Here is a 20,122-nt window from a genome sequence, read left to right on the forward strand (position 1 = left end):
CTCATTCACAATGACGAAGGCAAGCAGAATTGCACTGTGCTCGCTTTTTTTTAATTAATGATTTTTTGTGGGAGTGACAGGCGCGAAGCTCAATCAGCTGAGCGCTCAGCGCTGAGCCTAGACGAGGGTGACCGAGCTTGGTTCCGCATTTCGACGAATTTCTTCCACAATCTTGGATTTTTGGGCGTAAATTTCGAAACGATAAAAAAAAAGTTGAGGCCCCGATGCAGATCCGATCTGCAGCAGGCTGTGCAAAGTCTCGACTCCATGTCGAAATTGCAGTCGAATTGTGGCTCAATCTTTGGTGCCGCTGCTCGCCGCAAACGGCTGACTGAGTTGCTCTTTTTTCTTGTTGAATCTTTTATGCACAGAAGCAGACTGCATTGGGCTGCGTTGGGCTCAATCGTGTGGAGCCGAGTAGGGAGATTCTGCCGGTTAGTCACTCAGTCACTCGTATAGGCAAAACTGAGCCTAAGCTTGCTTAGCTCGAATCAGGTCGAGGCTAACGGAAGGGGGAAGAACGAGCAACCGCGGAACGGCTTTGAAGGCTCAGCCATGCTCATCCTGACTTACACGCTCAGCATGGCTAGCAGTCGAACAGACGAAAGCGTCAGGGCAAGGCAGGGCAGAACAGCACAAGAGCGACGTTGGAATAGATGCAGCTTGTCATGCTCCAATCTGCCGCTCTTGTCTCACTTTGGGTTGCTTCTTCTTGGCTTCCAGGCCAGACCGCTCTCTTGCTCTGTCGCTCTCTCATGCCTCTTGCTTTCCTCTCTCTTTTGTCGATAGCCGCTCATCTGCCTCCCTCCTCGTCTGGCTCAGCAGACTACTCTCTTCCTCATTCCCATCAATGCCGCCGCTGCCAGAGGCGGCTGCCAGCCTCTTTCTCCTCCCTCTCTTCTCTTCGGGTTAGTCCACCTGCCTCGTTGTGCCATCTCCCTTCCCTGCCCTCCTCGTCCGGATGTGGCTTCCAACTAGCATACCTCCTCTCACCGCCGCCGCCCACGCTGCATCCTCGACGCCGGTGCCGCCGCCGCTGTCACTCGAGGCGTCGACCTTGTCCTCGTCCTCGTCCTGATCCGGATTCCTACCCAACCAACGCCTTCTCTGCTCGTCACCTCTCTCCCCCGCCGTCATCTCTCTATTCATTGTCGCCGACGACGCTGCACCCTTGCATCTCCATCCTCTTCGCCCTTCCTAATCCGTCGATCCCCCTCGTCCATCATCCCTTTGCGGAGCTTCGATTCCTTCGGCGTAACCTTCGCCTTGACGGATCCTCGAGTCGGACTGACGGAGCCAAGCGATCCACCCCCTCGCTCTCTTCGTCCTCGGTCGCATTGGGTCTCACCTTGGACATCTCTCCGACACGGCATGCTGACTTAGGCGCTTCCATCCCTTACCATCCGCATCTCCGCACTGTCTCTCATCCTTCTGCGCCTGTTTCATCCCTCCCAAGAACAGCCTATCCTCTGCTCGAGTGCCCCTCTCTCGAGTCTCACGACAGCTCATTTGATCCACGTTTGCTTGCGTCTCACGGTGTCTTATCTATCCCTGTCTCTCCTGCGGTTTCGCATCTCCCCCCCTCCTCTGATTCACCTTGCTTCTTTGCTCCCTCCTTGTTTCTCATCTACCACTACCACCATACTTGTCTCAGCTTGACGCCTTCCGCTCCTTACTCGACACTCTCCTTCGACATCGTGACATCCTAGTCTCACTCCGAATCACCTCCGCAGAGACATACCCTAAAGAGACCGCTGACTCAACCAACACCAACAGCTCGTCTTCGTCATCATCATCATCATGTCGGGTGCTGCTTCCACCAACCCCGCGCTCAGCTTCGGTCCCGCCGGTCCGTCGACCATGCCAGCCTCCAACTTCCAATCGCCCGCAGACCCATCATCGAGCGCGGCTGGCTACACTACCAGCACCGTCGGGGGCTTTCCTGCCAGCTTTGGTCGTGTCAAGCCAGAGAACTCCACCTATGGGTACGACGAGCAGGCCCCTCGATCGCAACAGCACGGCAACTACACTCACGAACTCGGCGGCGCTGGTACGCTCGCTCAGACTCAGGCTCTTGGCGCTTTCAACTCTTCCGCCTCCCCACACTATGCTGGCCAGGCCCAGTTCGGAGGACACGTCAGGCATCAGTCGCTCAACACGGGGGTGAGCCAGCTCGGCCTCGGCGGCTCGAGCGGTGCCTACTCCTTTGGCGATGTCAACGCCAATCAGTACAGCAACTACAACCTCGTGACCGCCCAAAAGTCACCGTTGGGGCGTTCGACGGGTCTGGCTTCTGACACTTCGCCGACACGAACCCGCTACGCCTCCGCCGGCTATAACGACCCACGCACCGCTGACGCTCGTTCGCCCATGCGTCCCATTGGTCTCGGTGTCACGGTCACCCCAGGAACCGGCAGCGATGAGCTCCCCAAAGTCGAAGGCGGCTCTCCCAGATCGCTCAAGCGCTCCGCCGATCCTATGGAAGATCTTCGCAGCTCCGCCGAGCACTCGCAGCTTCGTCGCCCCGCCTCCTTCCCAGTGCTCGGCACTAACCAAGGCAACGTGTACGGCCGCCCCATGGGTCAAGATGCTCGAACCTCGCAGACCGTCGGTCGCCGAACGGGTCGTGGCGGAATGACCATCCCAGGCCAGATCACTCCGGGTCGATCCAATGTCTTGCTCCCAGCTCTCGGTGTCGGCTTTTACGACGAGGAGGCTCGCCGAGAGTCGTTTGGGTCCAACCCTGCTATGCAGTCGCCCATGGCTCACTACGGCGCTTCTGCCTCGTCGGATGAGCTGGGTCTGAGCGGCACCGGCCTCCCTCAGCTCATGCGAGCGACGCAGATCCCGGGGTCGCTCACACCGACTCCCATCATGCCTCACGACCCCATGTACAGCCCACCCGGCGGAAGCAGTGGCGGTGCGCCGCGTGCTAAGCTCGAGCTGCACGGCAACCTCAACGACATGGCGGTCGGCTGGTCGCACGATGAGTGGCGCAGCGGGCGTCGACTGGTTCAGTTCTGGCGACGTCAGGAGGGCACCACCATCCACGCCACCTTCCGCCCCATCCTCCCCTCGCAGTACGTGCCCAACAGCATCGTCGTCTCGTGCATCTTCCGCGAGGACAAGAACGAGTGCTTTGTGACCTCGGTCGACACGATCTACCTGCTCGAGGCGCTCGTCGCCAGCCGTTTCACGGTGGAGGAGAAGAACCGCATTCGTCGCAACCTCGAAGGCTTCCGTCCCATCACGGTGAGCAAGAACAAGCGCGAGTGCGAGCGCTTCTTCAAGCTCATCATGAGCTTCCCCAACCCCAAACCGAGGAACATCGAGAAGGACGTCAAGGTGTTCCCGTGGAAGGTGCTTGCTTCGGCACTGTGCAAGATCATTGGCAAGTACAGCGCGTCGTACGAGGGAGGACCGCCTGTGCTGGGCGACCTTGGGTCTGAGACGCCATTCCAGGGCACCATGTCGGCGCCGCTGCCGTCGGTGGATCTGTCGGGAGGGCACTACCGGGATGCTTCGAGCTATCCGGGCGCTTCGCCTTCGATCAAGGACGGACGCTTGCCTGACTCGTCGTTTGACTACGACCGCTCGGGCGGCGCCACGGGTCTCTACGGGGTCCCGAACCCAGGGATGCATCACTCGGCTTCGTATAGCGGCAACACGTGGAACGTGGGCGGTCAGGGTATGGCCTTCAGTGCGCCCGGTGCCACTGGTGGTTACGCTGCAGGTGGCAATGTACCCTTTGCCGCCGGTCACAGTCACACGCACAGCGCTAGCAGCTACGACGGCTTTGGCGGCGCCAACTTGCCAACCGCTTCGGACAGCAACACCAACCTGTACGCGCAGACGGCGGAAGGCTACCCAGCCGGTGCTGCTGCAACCCCCAGCCAGGGACCACAGGGCACGAGCACCCTCGCCGCCGCCGCTGGCGACTACTACCCTGATCGCCGCCAGTAGTTTCATTCAACTTTATATCCAGCTACCTGTAATACTGTGTCCCCTCCCGTCATCGTGAGCACGCCCAGTGCGCTGCTTGGCCCTCTTAGTGTATTTGTTTACCACCATAATCCATAGATGCATTCGGTCTAGTTGCGTGCGTGAATCGTGTGACAGGTGTGAAGGGTGCTCGGCTGTGAGGGGATGCAGGGTTCTCGGTTGGACGGCTATATAACGCCAGCCGGGTTCCGAGAGCTTGCCCCGCATACGATTTGCGCACAGACGTCGTTTCCATTCATCATCCGGTCGGACACCTCGGATCTTCAGGCCGTCCATCATCCGACTCAACAAGTCCAAGCTTTCTCTACGGAGCGACCCATTCTTCGTCTCGACAGCTTCAGTCTTCTCCTCGGATACTGGCTGGTTGCTGCGCGCGATGTCTGAATTCGTCAACCCCTTCGACGCGGCCTCCTTCACCAGTGGCACGGCGACCATCCCACCCCCTGCGTACGACCCTTCCGTGAACGTAACCATCTTCTACCGCCACTACAAACCCTCTTCTTCCTCCTCGGTCCGCCCGATCCTGTTGCTGCACGGTCACCCGCAGACGCACGTCATCTGGTCCACCGTCGCCCCTGCGCTAGCCCAGACGGGCAAATGGGAGGTCGTGGTGCCGGACAACCGCGGCAATGGCTCCTCCAGCGCACCCGAGGGTAAAAGTGAGGAGGGCTATTCGAGGTACTCCAAGCGCGAAATGGCGAGGGATATGGTCGTGCTGATGGAGAGCCTCGGGCACAAGGAGTTCTGGGTGGTCGCGCACGATCGTGGGGCGAGGATCGCCCACCGACTGGCACTGGATTGGCCCGAGAGGGTGAGGAAGATGGTCCTTTTGGACATTGCGCCCACTGTAAGTCTCGACCCAATCTCTCAAACCCGAGTGGCGCACAGACTGGTCACGATGACCTCGAGAAAGTCGGACACTGACACAACCGTTTCTTGATGTGAATCGACAGCTGGACATGTACGAGACGACCGATGTGCGATTCGCCTCGGCCTACTGGCACTGGTTCTTCCTCCTGCAGCCGTCGCTACCGGAAGCGTTCATCGGGGCGAATCCGCAAGCGTACCTCGATGCGCTCGTGACCCGATTCCCGCGAACCAACCCATCCACCGCCTCGTCGTCCACCCAAGCCGTCGACCTCTGGCGCACCACTTGGTACCTCGAGAACCTAGCAAGGCCAGAAAGCGCACATGCCATGTGCGAGGACTACCGCGCATCTTCCCCCCACAACGGCATCGACCTCACACTCGATCGAAAAGACAGGCAGGAAGGGAGGAAGGTCAAATGTCCGGTAAAGGTGTTATGGGGCAACCACGGCGTGATCCAGTTGATGTATGGTGGCGGTCTGGAATTGTGGAAGAAGTGCTGTGAGGAGGTGGATGGTGAAGGGCTCGATTGTGGACATTACATTCCCGAAGAGGCCCCTGGGCGGGTGGTGGAGGTCGTGCACGAGTTCTTTGCCTAGAAACACAGCACGGATGAACAAATGGGAAGCAAGATGTTGTTCACATGGCTTGCAGGGTATACTGTGACATGAGGTGTGCGAGATGGGCGCCACGTGTGTGCACGTCTTGGAAAAGAGCTGTTGCGAGTGTGCTTGAGAGAGCGGTGCGAGGGCTGCGCAGCCACTCCCGTCGCACGGCACGTCTGGACCGTTGCAATGCTGTCCGGCCGGCTGCGTCCGGAGAGAGCTGATGGATGCCCACTTCGGGCTTGAATGGATCGCACGATGCTCGAGCAGCTTCTGTGCTCCTGCCACGAGGATTCGAGGGTCGATGATGTCCCGTCATTCGACCCGGCTCCGTCGTGTTCTTGCCATGCTCTCGTCCCCTGACCTGATGAGTGTACGAATGGGTCCTGAGCAGACCTGGTCAACGACTCAATAGTACTCCGCCTGACGCATCACCACCGTATCGTCTCCCTCGCCGGACTCGCTCGGCGCGCCGCTGCCATAGTAGTATGCGCCGCCCGCGCCGTCGCTCCCATACATAGCGGCGGCACCGTTGACGTCCAGGCTGTAGCCATTCATCTCTGCGCCCGCGGCAGCCATGGCTTCTGCCTCTGCCATTTCGGCTTGCTCTTGAACGGTCGCCCAGACTGACGCCTTGTAGAGGGTGAGGACTAGGCCCATTTTGCGCTCGAGAACGCGCAGCTGGGTGAGCAACGAGGCGTGCGCGGAGGAGGACGAGAGGAGGGTTGACAACGCTGCGACCTGTTTGACGACAAAGATGCAAGAAAAGTGTCAGTGTTTGAAGAGATATGGCTGGTAAAGGGGAGAGGGAGGTGCTTACACGTCGGACAGTGTCTGCGAGTCGAGCGTATTCGCCGAGAAGCTCCTGCTCGTGCTCGGAGAGTGCGCGGTGACCGGCGTAGGGGTTGATGTAGGGCTTGGGCGCCACAGGCAGCGCTGCGACCTGGTCGAGGACTTCTTGAATGGTGGCCATTGTAGTAGAGTGCTTCAAAGGTACGAGTGCGGTGGTGGTGTTGAAGATGACGGTAGTGATGAGCGTTGATGGTGATAAAGGCAAGGCTGTTTCCAACTTTTTCTCAGCTGGAAAGCAACACCTCTGAGCTGGAGAACAACAAACACAGGCAAAGTGCCCTGGAACGCGTCTCGTTGCTTTGCGCCTTGGATCCATTTAACGCGCGCGTCGAGAAAATGTAACACAATCCAATTATTGCGGCGTCTATGCAGGGACAGTGGAGGCGATTCTGGACATCCTTCTTGTGTTATTGGTGCGACTTCGACCCGCTGACACCATCTCAAAGCGTCTCGAATCGGCAGGAACGACTATGATCACATCCTCAACACCGTCAATACGAAGCTTCTGATCGTCCGTCGGAAAGGTCGCTGCCCAGCAACAGCCCACCATGGCGTCCGACGTCTTCTACAATCGTGTCCCCTACACACAGCGTCGTGCTGCACCACATGACCTCCTCGCATCCTCTTCTAGCCATGCTTCGACCTCCTCACTCCCAACTTCCGTCGGTACATCACGCTCAGCCGGCACCCTCACTTTCCCACCACTCCACCTCGATCCCACATACCCCGCCGACGCCAACCCTGCAGCAAATGCACCCGCCTTTGTGCTCGGCTCAACGTTCTACCACCACCCCTCCCTCAATGCGCTTGTATCACACCACCTCGTCGATGCCTCCGCCACAACCGCCTCTGCTCCTCAAATAACGCTGCTCAACACCAACCGGGACGATGATGACTCGGAAGCCGACGAGCACGATGCCGCCGCATCAGGTGTGCCTCGGCCCAAGATCACCTCGGAATTCGTCTCGCTCAACGAGGACCTCGTACCCGCAAGCCTTGATATGCAAGGAGACATGCTGCCCGCGGACGTACACCCAAGCTACCCTTTCGGTAACCTCTTCGGCCCACTCGGAGGAGCGATCGCCGCTGATAGCGCCATTGTCGGCGGCACCCACACAGTCGGTTCTTCACTAGGCGATTCCACCGCGGGCCTCGACTTCGGCGGCGGTCTCGAAGGGTTCATCCGTCTCGGCTCGTCGAGTCACGGTCGTCGCAGTGCAGTGAGCAACAGCGGCAACGCGTTCATCAACAAAGCCTCCCGCTCCAAACTCGTCGGTTCGAGCTCCACCGGTGCGCAAGACGCACAAACGGCGGCTGCTGCAAAGAAACTCGATCTCTCCCCGAGTTTGCTCTTCCGCACCAATACCGCCACAGTGCTTGCCCCGCCAGAATGGCCATTTCGCCGCCACGGGCCGGGCAACACGTCGTACGCAGCGCTGCTGCGGCCCAGCTCCAACGTCTTTGGTAGCGGCCCGGCGAGTCAGGCGCTCGCAGCGACGTTAGGGGGCCTGCCGGCAAGCGCCAAGATTCTCAAAGAGGTATGGTCGGATCTGGCTTTGGAAGAGCTAGTTCCGACCGATGTAGGGGATACTTCCGCGGTGCGGCATCTCGATCCTGCCTCTCCCGAAGCCGACACGGTGGAAGGCGAGAAGAGGGGCCAGAAGCGCGCGCGAACAGATCCGGAGACGGACGCGCACTTTGCCAAACGAATTGCAAGCATCGAGGCGGACCCGCTGGACTTGCTTGGACCTGTTTCGCGCGAGATCAGAGGTCAAGCGAGCCAACCCTGGGGAACCGCCACTCGACAGCAGGCGAGGGAGTCTCGTCCCCGCAGGAGACGGCGCGCCTACTCAGCCCAGTCGGATGATAGCGCCGTGGAAGCAGAACACGAGCCGGACATCTTTGCACAGCGCGATCTGGTGCGCTACTCGTTCGCGCTGCCACCCGCCAAATTCGGCTGGACCGAGTCGCCTGATGACACCGAGGCGGAGGGGGAAGGGACGACACACGTGAAGGAAGATGGGATCGGATGGTCGACCGCCAAGCGCGTATTTGTGGGTGAGGAGCGGGACAGACTGCTGCCCGAGGTGGCGTCTAGAGGAACAGGGGCGGGAGTCGAAGCATATAAGGTGAGTGGGTGGAGGGCTAATGCGGGTGTGCTGCCAAGAGGAGCGTGGAGGTGGGGAAATGGGATGGCGGAAGAGGCGGGGGAAGAGAGCTTTGTCACGGAAGGCGAGGCGTCCACGTCGCGCGGAACCGATCGGCCTCCGCCGCAACAGGAACGCGAGGTGTCCGATTCAGAGGGAGGGTATGCCGACGAAGGAGAATGGGGACAGGGCGCAGAGGATGAGGAGTTGCAACGTGCGCTGCTGCTGCAGTACCAGCGTGAGAGGGCGGACGGCCAGGCAGAGCGTGCGTCAGAAGGACTGGACGAAGATGAAGACGTCGTGCACGAGGACGAGGCTCAGGTCGAGCACGACCTCGATGGGCAATACACAGAGGAAGAGGATGTGGTGGTGGACGATGATGAGGATGTAGAATCATTTGGAGAAGACGAAGACACAGCCTAAGACACAAGACTTTTGCACAGAAGAAATGGCAGTCATCGCTGTGACATCACGTTCTTGCCAAGGATAATCCTGCTCGTTCAATTGATTGACATTAGCTGAGCACACAGCTGCATCGTGGCGACATCTAGTTGCCGCCACGGAACGCGTGATACGGGCTAGCCTGGTTGACAGGGAACACGAGCGTCTCTGCGATGTTGACATGGGCCGGCCTGTTGGCGGCCCAGACGATCTCCTCTGCGATATCCTCGGCGCTGAGCGGCTGGAGACCCTTGTACACCTTGTCCGCTGCGTCCTGGTCTCCTCTGAATCTGGTGACCGAGAAGCTGGTCTCGACCATTCCCGGCTGGACCTCCGTCACCCTGATTGGCGTGTCCACCAGCTCCTTCAGCAGCGCCGAGGTGAAAGCGTTGACGGCGAACTTGGTTGCGCAGTAGATGCTTCCACCTGGGTAGCCCTCTCGACCGGCGATGCTGCCGAGGTTGATGACGTGTCCAGCGTTACGCTTCTTGAACTCACGCACAAAGATCTGAGTGAGGTGGATGAGACCCTTGACGTTGGTGTCGATCATGACGTCCATTTCGTCGGCCGAGATGTCGCCCACCTTGTCGGTGCCCAGCACGAGGCCTGCGTTGTTGACCAGGATGTCGACCTCCTTGGCCCACTCAGGGAGGCTCGAGATGAGCCCATCGAGCTGCTCGCGGTTGCGCATGTCGAGCGTGATGGCAGCAAAGTTGCCGCCGGCATTGGTCTGACCGGCCAAGTTTGCGTGGGCGCACTCGGTAGCTGCGGCGGACAGCTCCTCGGCACGACGAGCGGTGAGAATGACATTGCAGCCAGCGCGGGCGAAGAGAAGGGCCGTCGCCTTGCCGATGCCGCCCGAGGCTCCGGTGACGAGCACCGTCTTGTTGTGCAAACGCTGCGTAGGGAAAACCGTGGTCATGCTGGGGAAGATTCGATCCGGTCCACCGGTGGGTTTGGATGTGAGGAAGGATGGGGTGGTCGTGAAGGCTCGGACGGCGTTGGCGGCTGGTTTACGAGCAGATGAAAGCTGAATCAGGCGTCGTGTAGTTGCCTGAGGAAAAGATCGAAGCGTGCTGCGTGGAATAGCAGCGAACGACATGCAGTAATGAGAGAGGAAGAAGGGAGATAGAGGATTGGATGGAGAGAAGGTGTGAGTTGCCGGTCCAGCATCTGCGGCTTTCCATTTCCATTGCACAGCACGGTCTGTGCGAGCAGTCTTCTCGTTGCACAGCACCACATGGCTATTTTCGGAACTGTAAGCCGAAAATCATCCTCGTTCAGGCCTCACTCACGCTTCATGCTCATATTCGCCATGAGGAGCGTAGCACGATCATAGCAGGCGCGACGTATGTTGTCAGAGAAAGCGACTGCCATTGCGATGTGAGACGATTATGCGAAATGTCCATGCTTATTGAGCAGGCGCCGACCGAAGCTCCTTCGCCCGTTGAGCTTCTCGTCCGCTCAACAACCCTTCAGCCTCATTACCACCCTGAGCCTCCTCTACGACGTCGCCCAGCTCCTCGACGTCAGCGGCGCCTTCAATGCCATCCTCGCCCTCTGCCTCGTCGTCGCCCACCTCGTCAATCACAAATGCCGGTCGCTCTTGCAGGAGTGCTTGCTGAGCCGCACGCAAAGCTTCAGCTGCTGCGGCGGGCCCTGCTGTCGACAAGTCACTGCCACGTAGGCTGATCCTCTTGTCCGCTTTCGCCGATGCCGCCGAAGACTGCTTCTCCATTGTTCGTCCTCGGTCTGACGCTGACCCAGTCGCCGGTGATGCCGAGGCGTCAGCTTTGAGATCCTGTGACGACGGCGTCTTTGCAGGTGCCCGCAACGCGCCGAACAGACGGTTTCCGAGCGACGTTTTCCTCTCCTCTGCGGCTTTCCTCCTCGACTCTGCTTCCTTCTCTCTCAGCTCTTGTGTGTCCATTCTGCCACCGTCAAGTGTAGAGTTGCGACCAAACGAAGGCTTCGGCCCGGTGACTGTATGTGTCTGTAGCCTTTGCCCCACTTGGTCCGCGAGCTGGTTCATCTTCGCCTTGCCTTCTTCTCCGAGCAAGTTGCCGAGAAAGCCGACGACTTTGCCTCGTGCTCCAGTGGTGACGTCGCGACTGTAGGTGGCTTCGCTGGTGGCCGAACCGCTTTCCTTGCTGGCTCCTGGGAGCGCCCTGGGTGCTCCGGGTAAGCTGGGCGCCGTGTGCCATGCGTATGCGCCTCCGCTCTGCGACCGTTCCACAGGCTCGAGATAGAATGATTCGGTGAGGTCAGACTTGAAGAAGGATTCGAGGACAGGAGACGAGAGGACCAGCATGCGGAAAGAGGCGAGCGATAAGAACGGAACATCTTGCCCGATGGTCTTGTCTGCGTCTTGAGTAGCCGCAGCCTGTGCTAATGCCTTGGTATTACCATCGTCGCTCTTGCTTGCAGCTTCAGCTGTAAGCTTGCCGGCACGGTCGACTGCGATCTCCCACAGCGCATCGGAGGCTCGGTCCAGCTCCGATTGCCATTCGTCAGTGTCGTGTGCTCGAACCTCGCTCTTGGCAAGATCTTTGGCGTCCTTGAGTGCAGCCACCTTATCACCAAGCAGTGATTCGATCTCATCGGCCACTGCAGCTCTCGATCGGCCAGCGACATAGGTCACGAAGCGCAGGCCTGGGTATTTTGCTTCGTAGATCGCATTGAGTCTTGCCAGTCTTTCAAGCGTGGCAGGATCGACCTGACCACCCTTCATTTGTTCTTTGCGGCTCTCCTCGCTGAGCTCTGAGGTTGGCGCATTGAGAGGAGCACCGATCCTGGGATGTCCGCCAATGAATTTGGCGCGTCGTTCTACCTCCCATCCTGGCTCGTCCTCTACGCAGAAGCGTGCCACGTCGATCAATCCTTCGTACGACTCCGGCCGTGAGTCTTCCGGTAAGTCAGCGATGGCCGCGGCGGATTGCGACGCAAGATCTGGCAACAGCTCTTGAGGGCACTCGAGGAGGCGTAGTAGGATGGGCGAAAGCTGCTCTGGTGTTGCGTTCGGGATCTCGCCCGGTGCGATGATCGAGGCTGACATTGCTGTGGCTCACCGCTTGACCAATGTCAATATGGTTTTGAGCGAGCGACGAGCGTAGAAATGTGCTCGAATTACCCGAGAGGCAGACGGTGATGTGATATGTGCTAATACTGAGCTGTAATGGTGGTGAGCGATAACGGGAGGTGGTGACACTGGTTCAAGGATGGTACTGTGCTGTGCTGTTGCGTTTATGTTGAATGCACGGACGCTGCTGTGTGTGACACTTTCCAGAAATTCGGCTTTGGCCGTGACTTTAGAGCGTGGACCCTACTGGCTGATCTCGCGCGGTAGGAAGGAAAGGAGACGCAGAAGCAAAAGACCAACACCATCTTCGCTCACGGCGTGCTTCACTTGTGACCACCACATCGTCTCAAGATCAACACTCCGCCTAGCACCTTCCTTGACGCTGCAGTTCGGCCGCAGCCATGTCTTCCGCATCATCCGCTATCGCGGGTCCGTCTCAATCCAAGGTCGAGACCAACTCGCGAGGCATCCCGCACGCTCCTTTCATCGTAAGTCTCGCGTCACTTGAAACACGCGTGATTGTCAAGTGGAACGTTCTCTGACTCGTAGTGTCTTCACCTCTCTGCATCATCGCGCAGTCCAACGTGCAAGAGTATCTTGGAGGTCCGGACGAGGAGGTCGAGCCAACACTCAAAAAGTTCCAGGAGACCATGTCCAAGTACAAGTTCATGGAGCTCAACACAGCACAACGACGCCGAGGACTCGAAGAGAAGATCCCTGACATTCGCAAGACCCTCCAAATGGTCACCTTCCTGAAGGACAAGAAGGATGATCCGGAATCGATAGAGACGACCTTCGAGCTCAATGACACACTCTACGCGAAAGCGAAACTGGACCCCGTCAACACTGTGCATCTTTGGCTAGGCGTAAGTAGCATCTCTGCCTCGTGAATCAAAGCCAAGCACGAATGCGTAGTCGCTGACCCGTCATTGCTCGACTCCTTGCACTTTTGTCATCTGACAGGCCAACGTCATGCTCGAATACCCGCTGGACGAAGCCATCTCCCTACTGACCGGCAAGCTTTCAGGCGCAGAAAAGTCGCTCACGACCTCGAAAGAAGACCTCGACTTCCTTCGCGAGCAGATCACCATCATGGAGGTCAACACGGCGCGAGTGCACAATTGGGACGTCAAGCGCCGCCGCGAGCGCAGGGAACAGCTCGAACGCGACGGCCTCACCGAGGGTGCCTCCAAATCACAGGCCTCGTGAGTTTCACACAGCATCCTAATCCTTGTGCAATACCCAACATCGATCTTGCAAGAGACAGCGTGGACGCTACCTGCTGCTGCGGCCTTGAAGAAGACAGCGTGACTGAATCCCAAGTCTCTTCTTCTGCCTTTGTGTCGTGCAGCAGCAGCAGGTGGCTTTCCGATGACCGTGACAAGAGCGAGACAAATACGAGCAGAGCTGAGAAGAGTGCACAGCCATCCGAGAACGGACTTGATGAGCAGGAGCAGCACGAAGAGCGACCGACTGCAGACGATCAAACGGTAGTCGCCGCGAAATCGTCTACGAGCTCTACACCTGCGGAAGAAGCCATGCCCGCGTCTGCCACAATGACGCCAGACGTAGCCCAGTCGACATCAGTCAAAGCGCAGGACAGTCCCGAAGAAGACGCCCCAGTACCTCCAGCAGCAGACCAGCAGCAAGCTCACGACGTCGTCGCTGCGGGCAACCCCATCGACTCGGTGCTGCCCAACAAACAGCCCAAAGAGTCCACCTCTACCACCGTACCTCCCCCTATCGACCGTTCCCACCTCCCTGCCTCGCTCACCACCCCCACCTCCACGGACCCCTCCACATCGCACACGCTCATCGTTCCCCCGCTCAACTTCGCCATGGTCTCCCGCGGTATCTACCGCTCTGGCCACCCGAACGAGCGAAACTTCGAGTTCCTCCGGCGTCTCAACCTCAAATCCGTGCTCTACCTGGGTACGGAGGATTATCGATCCAACATGACCAACTGGACAGCGTCGCAGGGCATTCAGACGTTCCATCTGAGGTTGGCGATAAACAAGGAACCGACGGCAGAGATGGATGAGAAGGACGTGGTGAAGGCGTTGCAGCTGATTCTGACGCCGAGCAACTGGCCCATCCTCGTACACTGCAACAAGGGCCTTCGCCGCGCCGGAGTCATCGTGGGCTTGTTAAGGAGGCTACAAGGTTGGAGTCACACGAGTATCTTCGAGGAGTACAGCAGATTCGCAGGGACAAAGATCAGCGACCTCGAATATATCGAGGTGTTTGATTTGGATCAGGTCAAGCTCACGTAAATGAACAGTACCTCACTCCACTCCGTCTGAAGAGCTGCTGGATTGTGTGAGAGCTAAATGTACACCTCAATCCAGTTCCTCTGTCGTGAGCCAGGCTGAGTTCGACCACGCACAGCTTCCAGAATGCGCGCCCGCTGCCACTGCCACATCTCGACCTTGCCGGCCGAACGAGGACAGCGCACGTGCTCCATCAGCACGGGCTCGCTCGTCGACGACAGAGGCGTCATATGCGAGATGATCGCTGGCTGGATCGTGTTGTTGACGTAGTCGCTGAATGTAGCACGAGCGGCTTGGCGGTGTGGTGGTGTGGGGGCGGGAAACAGGTCGAATGGGTCGCGGTGGAGGGCGTCTGTGTAGGCGTCGTACAGAACTCCGGCAGCTCCGGTGGCTATCTGGTCGGCAGGGCGATTGGCGGAGTCTGCAGGGGCTCGCTGCGAATGCTGTGTGTGCCATGGCGCTACGTGGTTTCCTGCTGCCTTGCCGGCGAAAGCGGTCGCGCCTACGTCAGATATGCGTTCTCGCGGATCGGCCAGAACCTCGCATCCGACCAGCAAGAGACTTTCCAGCCGCGACCAAGCAATCGTTGTCGGGGTGGCCCACGAAACACCCAGTATGGCGTCTGCAGAAATCCACCGGCAGAAGCTCAGGTCGAGCGACTTGAGCTTTGTGAGACTGCGGCTGAGCTTGCGAAGAAAGACAGCTGCACGTTGATGGTCCGACTCGCCATCTTCGCCACGAGCGAGGCGGGAGCCGGCAAGGCTGAGTACCTGCAAGTTGGGAAGCTGAGCGAAGATGGCTTGCATCGAAGGCGAGTCCAGCGGTGTTATGGAAGACGAGGTGTGGGGGGCGTTCCAGCCAGCGAGGCTGAGCATCCGCAGTGAGACGCCCAGCTGACCATTGCTGAGCATGCGTGTCAGCGTTCGCGTCGAGACTGTGGAGAAGGAGAGGTCGAGAGAGGCGCAATCTGCCGTGTTGCCGCTGGGGCCAAGATTGCTTCTGGCCGTGTCGAGGCTGGTCTCCCAATCATCTCGGTCCTCCTGTCCTGCGTCGAAGAAACTCTCTTCCGACCCTTGCGGCTGCGCTTTGTTAAGATCGATCAGTGCGTGAGCGGTCCACTCGCTCAGTGGCCAGTCCGTAGCTGCCATCCGCCCACATAGCGACAGCATCCGTTGTTGCATGTGTTGAGCCAGGTACTCGAGCACCTCTCGTGCCTGCATGATCTGGTCTCTACCGCCTTGTCCAGGACGATTCAGGACGTCTGCAATAACACAGAGCGTCATGTCCAGCAGGGAGAGCGCGCTGCCTTGCCCGTCTGCCTGTAATGGCTCGACGTGCAGATGGCGGAGACCAGCACACATCGTTTGGTGTTGCTTTCTGATCCGACGTCGAGCAGACTCGTCTTGCTGCCTCTCGGTTTCAGGCAGATCCGCGCTTTTGACTGGTCGTCCTTCTCCAGGCAAGCTAATGCCTCTGCGTAGGCTAAGCCGATCAAACTCCTCCCTCCAAGACTCGGGCGGGATGGGGCCCGCAACTTGACGCTTGAGCTGCCTCTCTCTTGACCGCTGATCGCGCTCCCTCTGAGCCAGCTCTGTGGAGGACAGGTACATCAGCCCCGCTCTTGAGGAAGACGAAGCGGATGTTGACGTCGGCTGCCGCTGCAATGGTGCCGGCGCAGAGATTGTCCCTGCCTCCGAGTCGTCTAGGCCTTGTGACTGCGCTCGCGCCAGCTTAGCTTGAAGGTTCCTGCATCGTCGCAAGTCCTCCTCGCGCGCTCGAGCGAGCCGCTCGTTGACGCTCAGCTTGGATGATTCGGCCTGCATGCCAGAGCAGCTCAGTGCAGCGGACCCGCCATCGTCGAGCTTGAGCGGTGGTGGCGGTGGTGAGTAGAAGAACAAGCTCTTCCGATTGTGTGGAGGCATGCGTGTGAAATTTCAGCCGGCAAAGATGCCGGAAAATCAGCCGTCCAGCATGGCAGAGTCAGCATCATGCACACCATGGTTCACAACACTTGCTATTTGTGTTCAGACGAAGCTGTATTGGCACATTACAGGGTATACAGATATGTACAAGATGGAGCAAATAATGTCGAAATCACGACCCGATCATGGCCGACAACATGCGCTTGTAGTCGCCGCTAGTCTCGCCCTCGACGCGGTTCTTGAGGCCCTTCTTATGGAACAGCTGAGCATACGCTGGCTTGATCTGGCCCTCGAATCTGGGCTTATTCCAGTGCAATCGAGCGACTCGGTAGACGAGACGTTCGTCTTTGGTGCCCATGCCCTTCATGCTGTCCTCCAGCAGTCTTGCGTCTCGGGTGACACCTTGACCATCGTGCTCCGCGCCATCGACGATGTACCTCAGCGCGTCCTTCATGTGACCGGAGAACTCGGTGTCGATCATCTTGGACAGCGAGCCGCGGTGACGTTGCTGATAAGCCTGAGCCACAGCGGCCAGATGAGGCGTGCTGCGCTGAAGCAAGATACCGCAGATAGCAATCTCGTCCGTCCCCGCACCTCGTGCTGCGCTCTTCAACGCGGCCACGTCGGCCTCGACCGCACGCGGGTCAACAGGCACGTTGTCCTCCTGTCGGACCCCCTGCATGGCCATGACAAACATGCGCTTGGTCTTGAAGCTCAGCTCGTCCTCGACCACCTTCTCCATGTTCTTGCCGTACGTCGCCTGGTAGGCCTGTTTGAGGACGTGCATCTCGAGGTTGGTGCGACCGAGAAGGACTTCGTTGAGCAGATCCTCGTGTGTGCCTGCGCCCTGGCAGGCACGCTTGATGAGCCAGCAGTCGTACAGGACCGGACCGAGGACTTTAGCTCGCAGAGCAGCCTCAAACCAGCCTGAAGTCTCCTTTTCGAGGACCGTGAGGAGGTCTTTGCCGACGGTGGCCTTGAATTGGTGTCGAAGCGCGTCGATCTGGTAGGCGTCGAGAGGGGCGAGCGTGGCAATGAGCGCGCCTTCGTCGGTACCGAAGCCTTTGGTGGCCTTGCGAACGCGTTCGACGTCTTGGGCTACGTTGTAGCCAGGTGGGGGTGGAGAGGGCATGTTGGGCGGAGGAGGTGGGACGGAGACGCCGAGGTAGAAGGCGCCTCCTGCGCTGCTTGGAGGTGGGACAGGGGCGCCGTAGCCATGTTGAGGAGGAGGCGGGTGCGCATGGTGATGAGGCTGGTGGTGGTGGTGCTGCGGTGGGCCAGGAGGAGGAGCGTAGCCACCGCCGTAGGGAGCTTGAGGAGGAGGCGCGTAGCCACCAGCGTGAGGAGGCGGTGGTCCACCGGGAGGACCGTATCCGCCATAGCCACCTTGAGGCATGGGAGGTGGAGCACCGTAGCCCTGAGGGGGTGGTGCACCGTAGCCTTGAGGAGGCGGGTAAGGATTCTGTTGCCAGGACATGTTAATTTGGTGTAGTGTTTGCGATCGAGGTTCTCTGTACGATGTGCAGGCTAGTGACGAGGATGACGGTGCTTCTTATACCTCCCACCTCGGCCATGCTCATCCAGGCTCGCCTCATTGCATGGCCCGTCCGTCATTGCTCTCCACACGAGATTGACTCGCTCTGCTGCGCTTGATTTCATTTTCTTGGCACAATGAACCGGCAACACAGCCCGAAAATAAGACTGCCATCACGAGGCGGTGTAATTCTACCCGAGACCCTGCCTACTTGGTGGTGGCGGGCCGCGGTCTTGGAAAAGCGGTGCTGCCACCTGCACACATCTTCGCCAAAGACGTCACTCGACTCACTCGTCCCTTCTTTCGCGTAAAGTGATTGCAGATCATGATCTGACACGTTGAGGAAAATCCAACTCCGCATCCGTGCACGTTTGCACACTTCCATACCCACCTCGATGGCGATCATCAAGGGTCCTCCTCACCATCCATAGCACCTCTCAGTCTCGCTCCTGCTCCTTCAGCGCTACGTTTGCAATAGACGGCTTCGTCGGTGGTGATCAAGATGGCGCTGGACTCGAAGCTGCCGCAGCCCATCGGTGCTCCTCATGCATCGAGGCATTACGAGCATGACCGTCAACCCTTCACCCGACGCAAAGCGATCCGCGAGTTCCTCAAAGGCATCTTCGTCGCTCTCTCCCTCCTGGCCTTCCTCTCCTACCCGCGCTCGACCTTGGACTACATTTCCGATCTCTCCAGCGGCGACCTCCGCTGGCCATGGTCGCACCACCCCATCAAGACCAACATCATCCTCCTCATCAGCGATGGCTACGGTCCCGCCTCGGTCACCTTCACTCGCCACTTTGCGCAGGCGCTCAACAACGACACCGACTACACGAGCCACTTTCAGCTCCCACTCGACACGATTCTGGTGGGCACGCATCGATCGCGCTCCTCGTCGTCGTTGATCACGGACTCGGCGGCAGGAGCGACCGCCTTTGCGTGCGCCAAAAAGTCGTACAACGGCGCGATCGGGGTGACTCCGGACGGCAAGGCGTGCGGGACGGTCTTCGAGGCCGCCAAGCGTCAAGGATTGCTGACGGGCGTGGTGGTGACCTCGAGGTTGACGGACGCTACGCCCGCAGCGTTCATCTCGCATGCCGCGTCCCGGGCCGAAGAGCCGTTAATTGCGAGTCAGATGATTGGAGGTGACAAGAACCCTCTAGGTGAGCGAACGCTGGATCTTGCAATCGGCGGTGGTGGGTGCGCCTTCCTGCCCCAGTCCAGCGCAGTCTCCTGTCGACAGGACGATGAGGACACGGTCGAATACGCACGCTCGCTCGGATGGGACGTCCGCCTCGCATTCCCGACCAACACCTCCGCACCCCTCACCAACGACGTCTTCGCCGGCAAGCAGCCGAAGCTGCCCTTCATGGCCCTCCTCTCGCCTAGCAACACGCCCTACGAGATCGATCGCGTCAACATTCCCTCCCCGCTGCCGCTGGCGCCGCAATCGCACTACGCGCGGAAAGCGATCGACCTGCTCTCCGCCTCCTCCACCAAGGGGTTCATCCTCATGATCGAGGGGTCGCAGATCGATCTGTGTGCGCATAACAACGATCCGGCGTGTCACGCACGCGAGGCGCTGGCGTACCACGAGACCATCGCGCATGTCAAACGATGGGTGGACAAGCACAACACCCGCCGTGAGCGATCGCTGCTGATCTCGACGTCGGACCACGAGACGGGTGGTGTGACGCTGGGCAGGCAGTTGAGTGCGGACTATCCGAACTATGCGTACTACCCGGAACGGTTGCTGAATGCCAAGCATTCGACGCCGATCTTGACGGCGGTGCTGATCGACTTTGTGCGGTCGGAGGCGGAGAAGGCGGAGGATGGGCAGGTGAGCGAGAGCCTCGTGCGCGACTTTATTCGGGAGAAGATCCTCGGTGCGTCAGGGTTGGGCTTCGAAAGCGAAGCGCAGGGGGGCAAGCCCACCGATGGGGAGGTCGATCGAGTCTTTGACATCGTCAAAGAGGAGCTGCTGTCCAAACCCACCACCCTCTCGTATACAGCGATCAACCCGCATGTAGCGACAATGGACCCCGTGCCGGGCGTCAACCTCGACGATATCCGGCGCGTCATCTCCGACATCGCCGCCCGACGCGCAGAGATCGGCTTCTCCACAAGTGGCCACACGGGCATCGACATCAACGTCTATGCGTATGGCGCAGAGGCTCGCCGCCTTGAGGGCAACCAGGACAACACCAATATCGGGCACGTCATCAAGCGCATGCTCGGGTTGGATCTGGATAGCGTGACCAGGGATCTCAATCGTAACAAGTAGAGTGGAAGACTGATGCAATCGAATCATATAGACGCTCGCGCGAAAGCACAGACGACGGAACAAGATTGAAGAACCGATTCAAAGGATTGCTGGATTGAGGTGATGACAGGCAAAGCTGC

At 59.1% G+C, this 20,122-nt stretch overlaps 10 protein-coding genes across 10 annotated transcripts; 5 read left to right on the plus strand and 5 right to left on the minus strand.

Annotated features, from left to right (window-relative positions):
- Positions 1-1,800: 1,800 nt before the first annotated feature.
- Positions 1,801-3,963, plus strand: PSEUBRA_000836 (uncharacterized protein; the record flags this gene model as incomplete). The annotated part of the gene is made up of 1 exon (XM_016434105.1): positions 1,801-3,963. One exon carries the CDS (start codon positions 1,801-1,803, stop codon positions 3,961-3,963), a length of 2,163 nt encoding a protein of 720 aa, XP_016294602.1.
- A 415-nt stretch (positions 3,964-4,378) lies between these two features.
- PSEUBRA_000837 (Epoxide hydrolase-like protein) lies at positions 4,379-5,468 on the plus strand (the record flags this gene model as incomplete). Its single annotated transcript, XM_016434123.1, has 2 exons — positions 4,379-4,849; positions 4,956-5,468. 2 exons carry the CDS (start codon positions 4,379-4,381, stop codon positions 5,466-5,468), a joined length of 984 nt encoding a protein of 327 aa, XP_016294603.1.
- Positions 5,469-5,882: 414 nt separating this feature from the next.
- Positions 5,883-6,447, minus strand: PSEUBRA_000838 (DASH complex subunit Dad3; the record flags this gene model as incomplete). The annotated part of the gene is made up of 2 exons (XM_016434153.1): positions 5,883-6,215; positions 6,295-6,447. The coding sequence occupies 2 exons, from the start codon at positions 6,445-6,447 to the stop codon at positions 5,883-5,885; spliced, it is 486 nt and encodes a 161-aa protein (XP_016294604.1).
- A 427-nt stretch (positions 6,448-6,874) lies between these two features.
- Positions 6,875-8,896, plus strand: PSEUBRA_000839 (uncharacterized protein; the record flags this gene model as incomplete). Its single annotated transcript, XM_016434115.1, has 1 exon — positions 6,875-8,896. One exon carries the CDS (start codon positions 6,875-6,877, stop codon positions 8,894-8,896), a length of 2,022 nt encoding a protein of 673 aa, XP_016294605.1.
- A 124-nt stretch (positions 8,897-9,020) lies between these two features.
- PSEUBRA_000840 (Short-chain dehydrogenase/reductase SDR) lies at positions 9,021-10,016 on the minus strand (the record flags this gene model as incomplete). The annotated part of the gene is made up of 1 exon (XM_016434162.2): positions 9,021-10,016. One exon carries the CDS (start codon positions 10,014-10,016, stop codon positions 9,021-9,023), a length of 996 nt encoding a protein of 331 aa, XP_016294606.2.
- A 309-nt stretch (positions 10,017-10,325) lies between these two features.
- PSEUBRA_000841 (Oxo-4-hydroxy-4-carboxy-5-ureidoimidazoline decarboxylase) lies at positions 10,326-11,969 on the minus strand (the record flags this gene model as incomplete). The annotated part of the gene is made up of 1 exon (XM_016434160.1): positions 10,326-11,969. The coding sequence occupies one exon, from the start codon at positions 11,967-11,969 to the stop codon at positions 10,326-10,328; it is 1,644 nt and encodes a 547-aa protein (XP_016294607.1).
- A 425-nt stretch (positions 11,970-12,394) lies between these two features.
- On the plus strand, positions 12,395-14,266 carry PSEUBRA_000842 (Protein-tyrosine phosphatase, SIW14-like protein; the record flags this gene model as incomplete). The annotated part of the gene is made up of 4 exons (XM_059464461.1): positions 12,395-12,481; positions 12,572-12,859; positions 12,957-13,198; positions 13,345-14,266. 4 exons carry the CDS (start codon positions 12,395-12,397, stop codon positions 14,264-14,266), a joined length of 1,539 nt encoding a protein of 512 aa, XP_059320924.1.
- Positions 14,267-14,319: 53 nt separating this feature from the next.
- PSEUBRA_000843 (uncharacterized protein) lies at positions 14,320-15,624 on the minus strand (the record flags this gene model as incomplete). Its single annotated transcript, XM_059464462.1, has 1 exon — positions 14,320-15,624. One exon carries the CDS (start codon positions 15,622-15,624, stop codon positions 14,320-14,322), a length of 1,305 nt encoding a protein of 434 aa, XP_059320925.1.
- Positions 15,625-16,357: 733 nt separating this feature from the next.
- Positions 16,358-17,662, minus strand: PSEUBRA_000844 (Annexin repeat; the record flags this gene model as incomplete). The annotated part of the gene is made up of 1 exon (XM_016434163.2): positions 16,358-17,662. One exon carries the CDS (start codon positions 17,660-17,662, stop codon positions 16,358-16,360), a length of 1,305 nt encoding a protein of 434 aa, XP_016294610.2.
- A 559-nt stretch (positions 17,663-18,221) lies between these two features.
- PSEUBRA_000845 (Alkaline phosphatase) lies at positions 18,222-20,003 on the plus strand (the record flags this gene model as incomplete). The annotated part of the gene is made up of 1 exon (XM_016434114.1): positions 18,222-20,003. One exon carries the CDS (start codon positions 18,222-18,224, stop codon positions 20,001-20,003), a length of 1,782 nt encoding a protein of 593 aa, XP_016294611.1.
- Positions 20,004-20,122: the final 119 nt, after the last annotated feature.

This window comes from Kalmanozyma brasiliensis (genome assembly GCF_000497045.1).
Source record: "Kalmanozyma brasiliensis GHG001 unplaced genomic scaffold PSEUBRA_SCAF10, whole genome shotgun sequence".
Lineage (NCBI taxonomy): Eukaryota > Fungi > Basidiomycota > Ustilaginomycetes > Ustilaginales > Kalmanozyma > Kalmanozyma brasiliensis.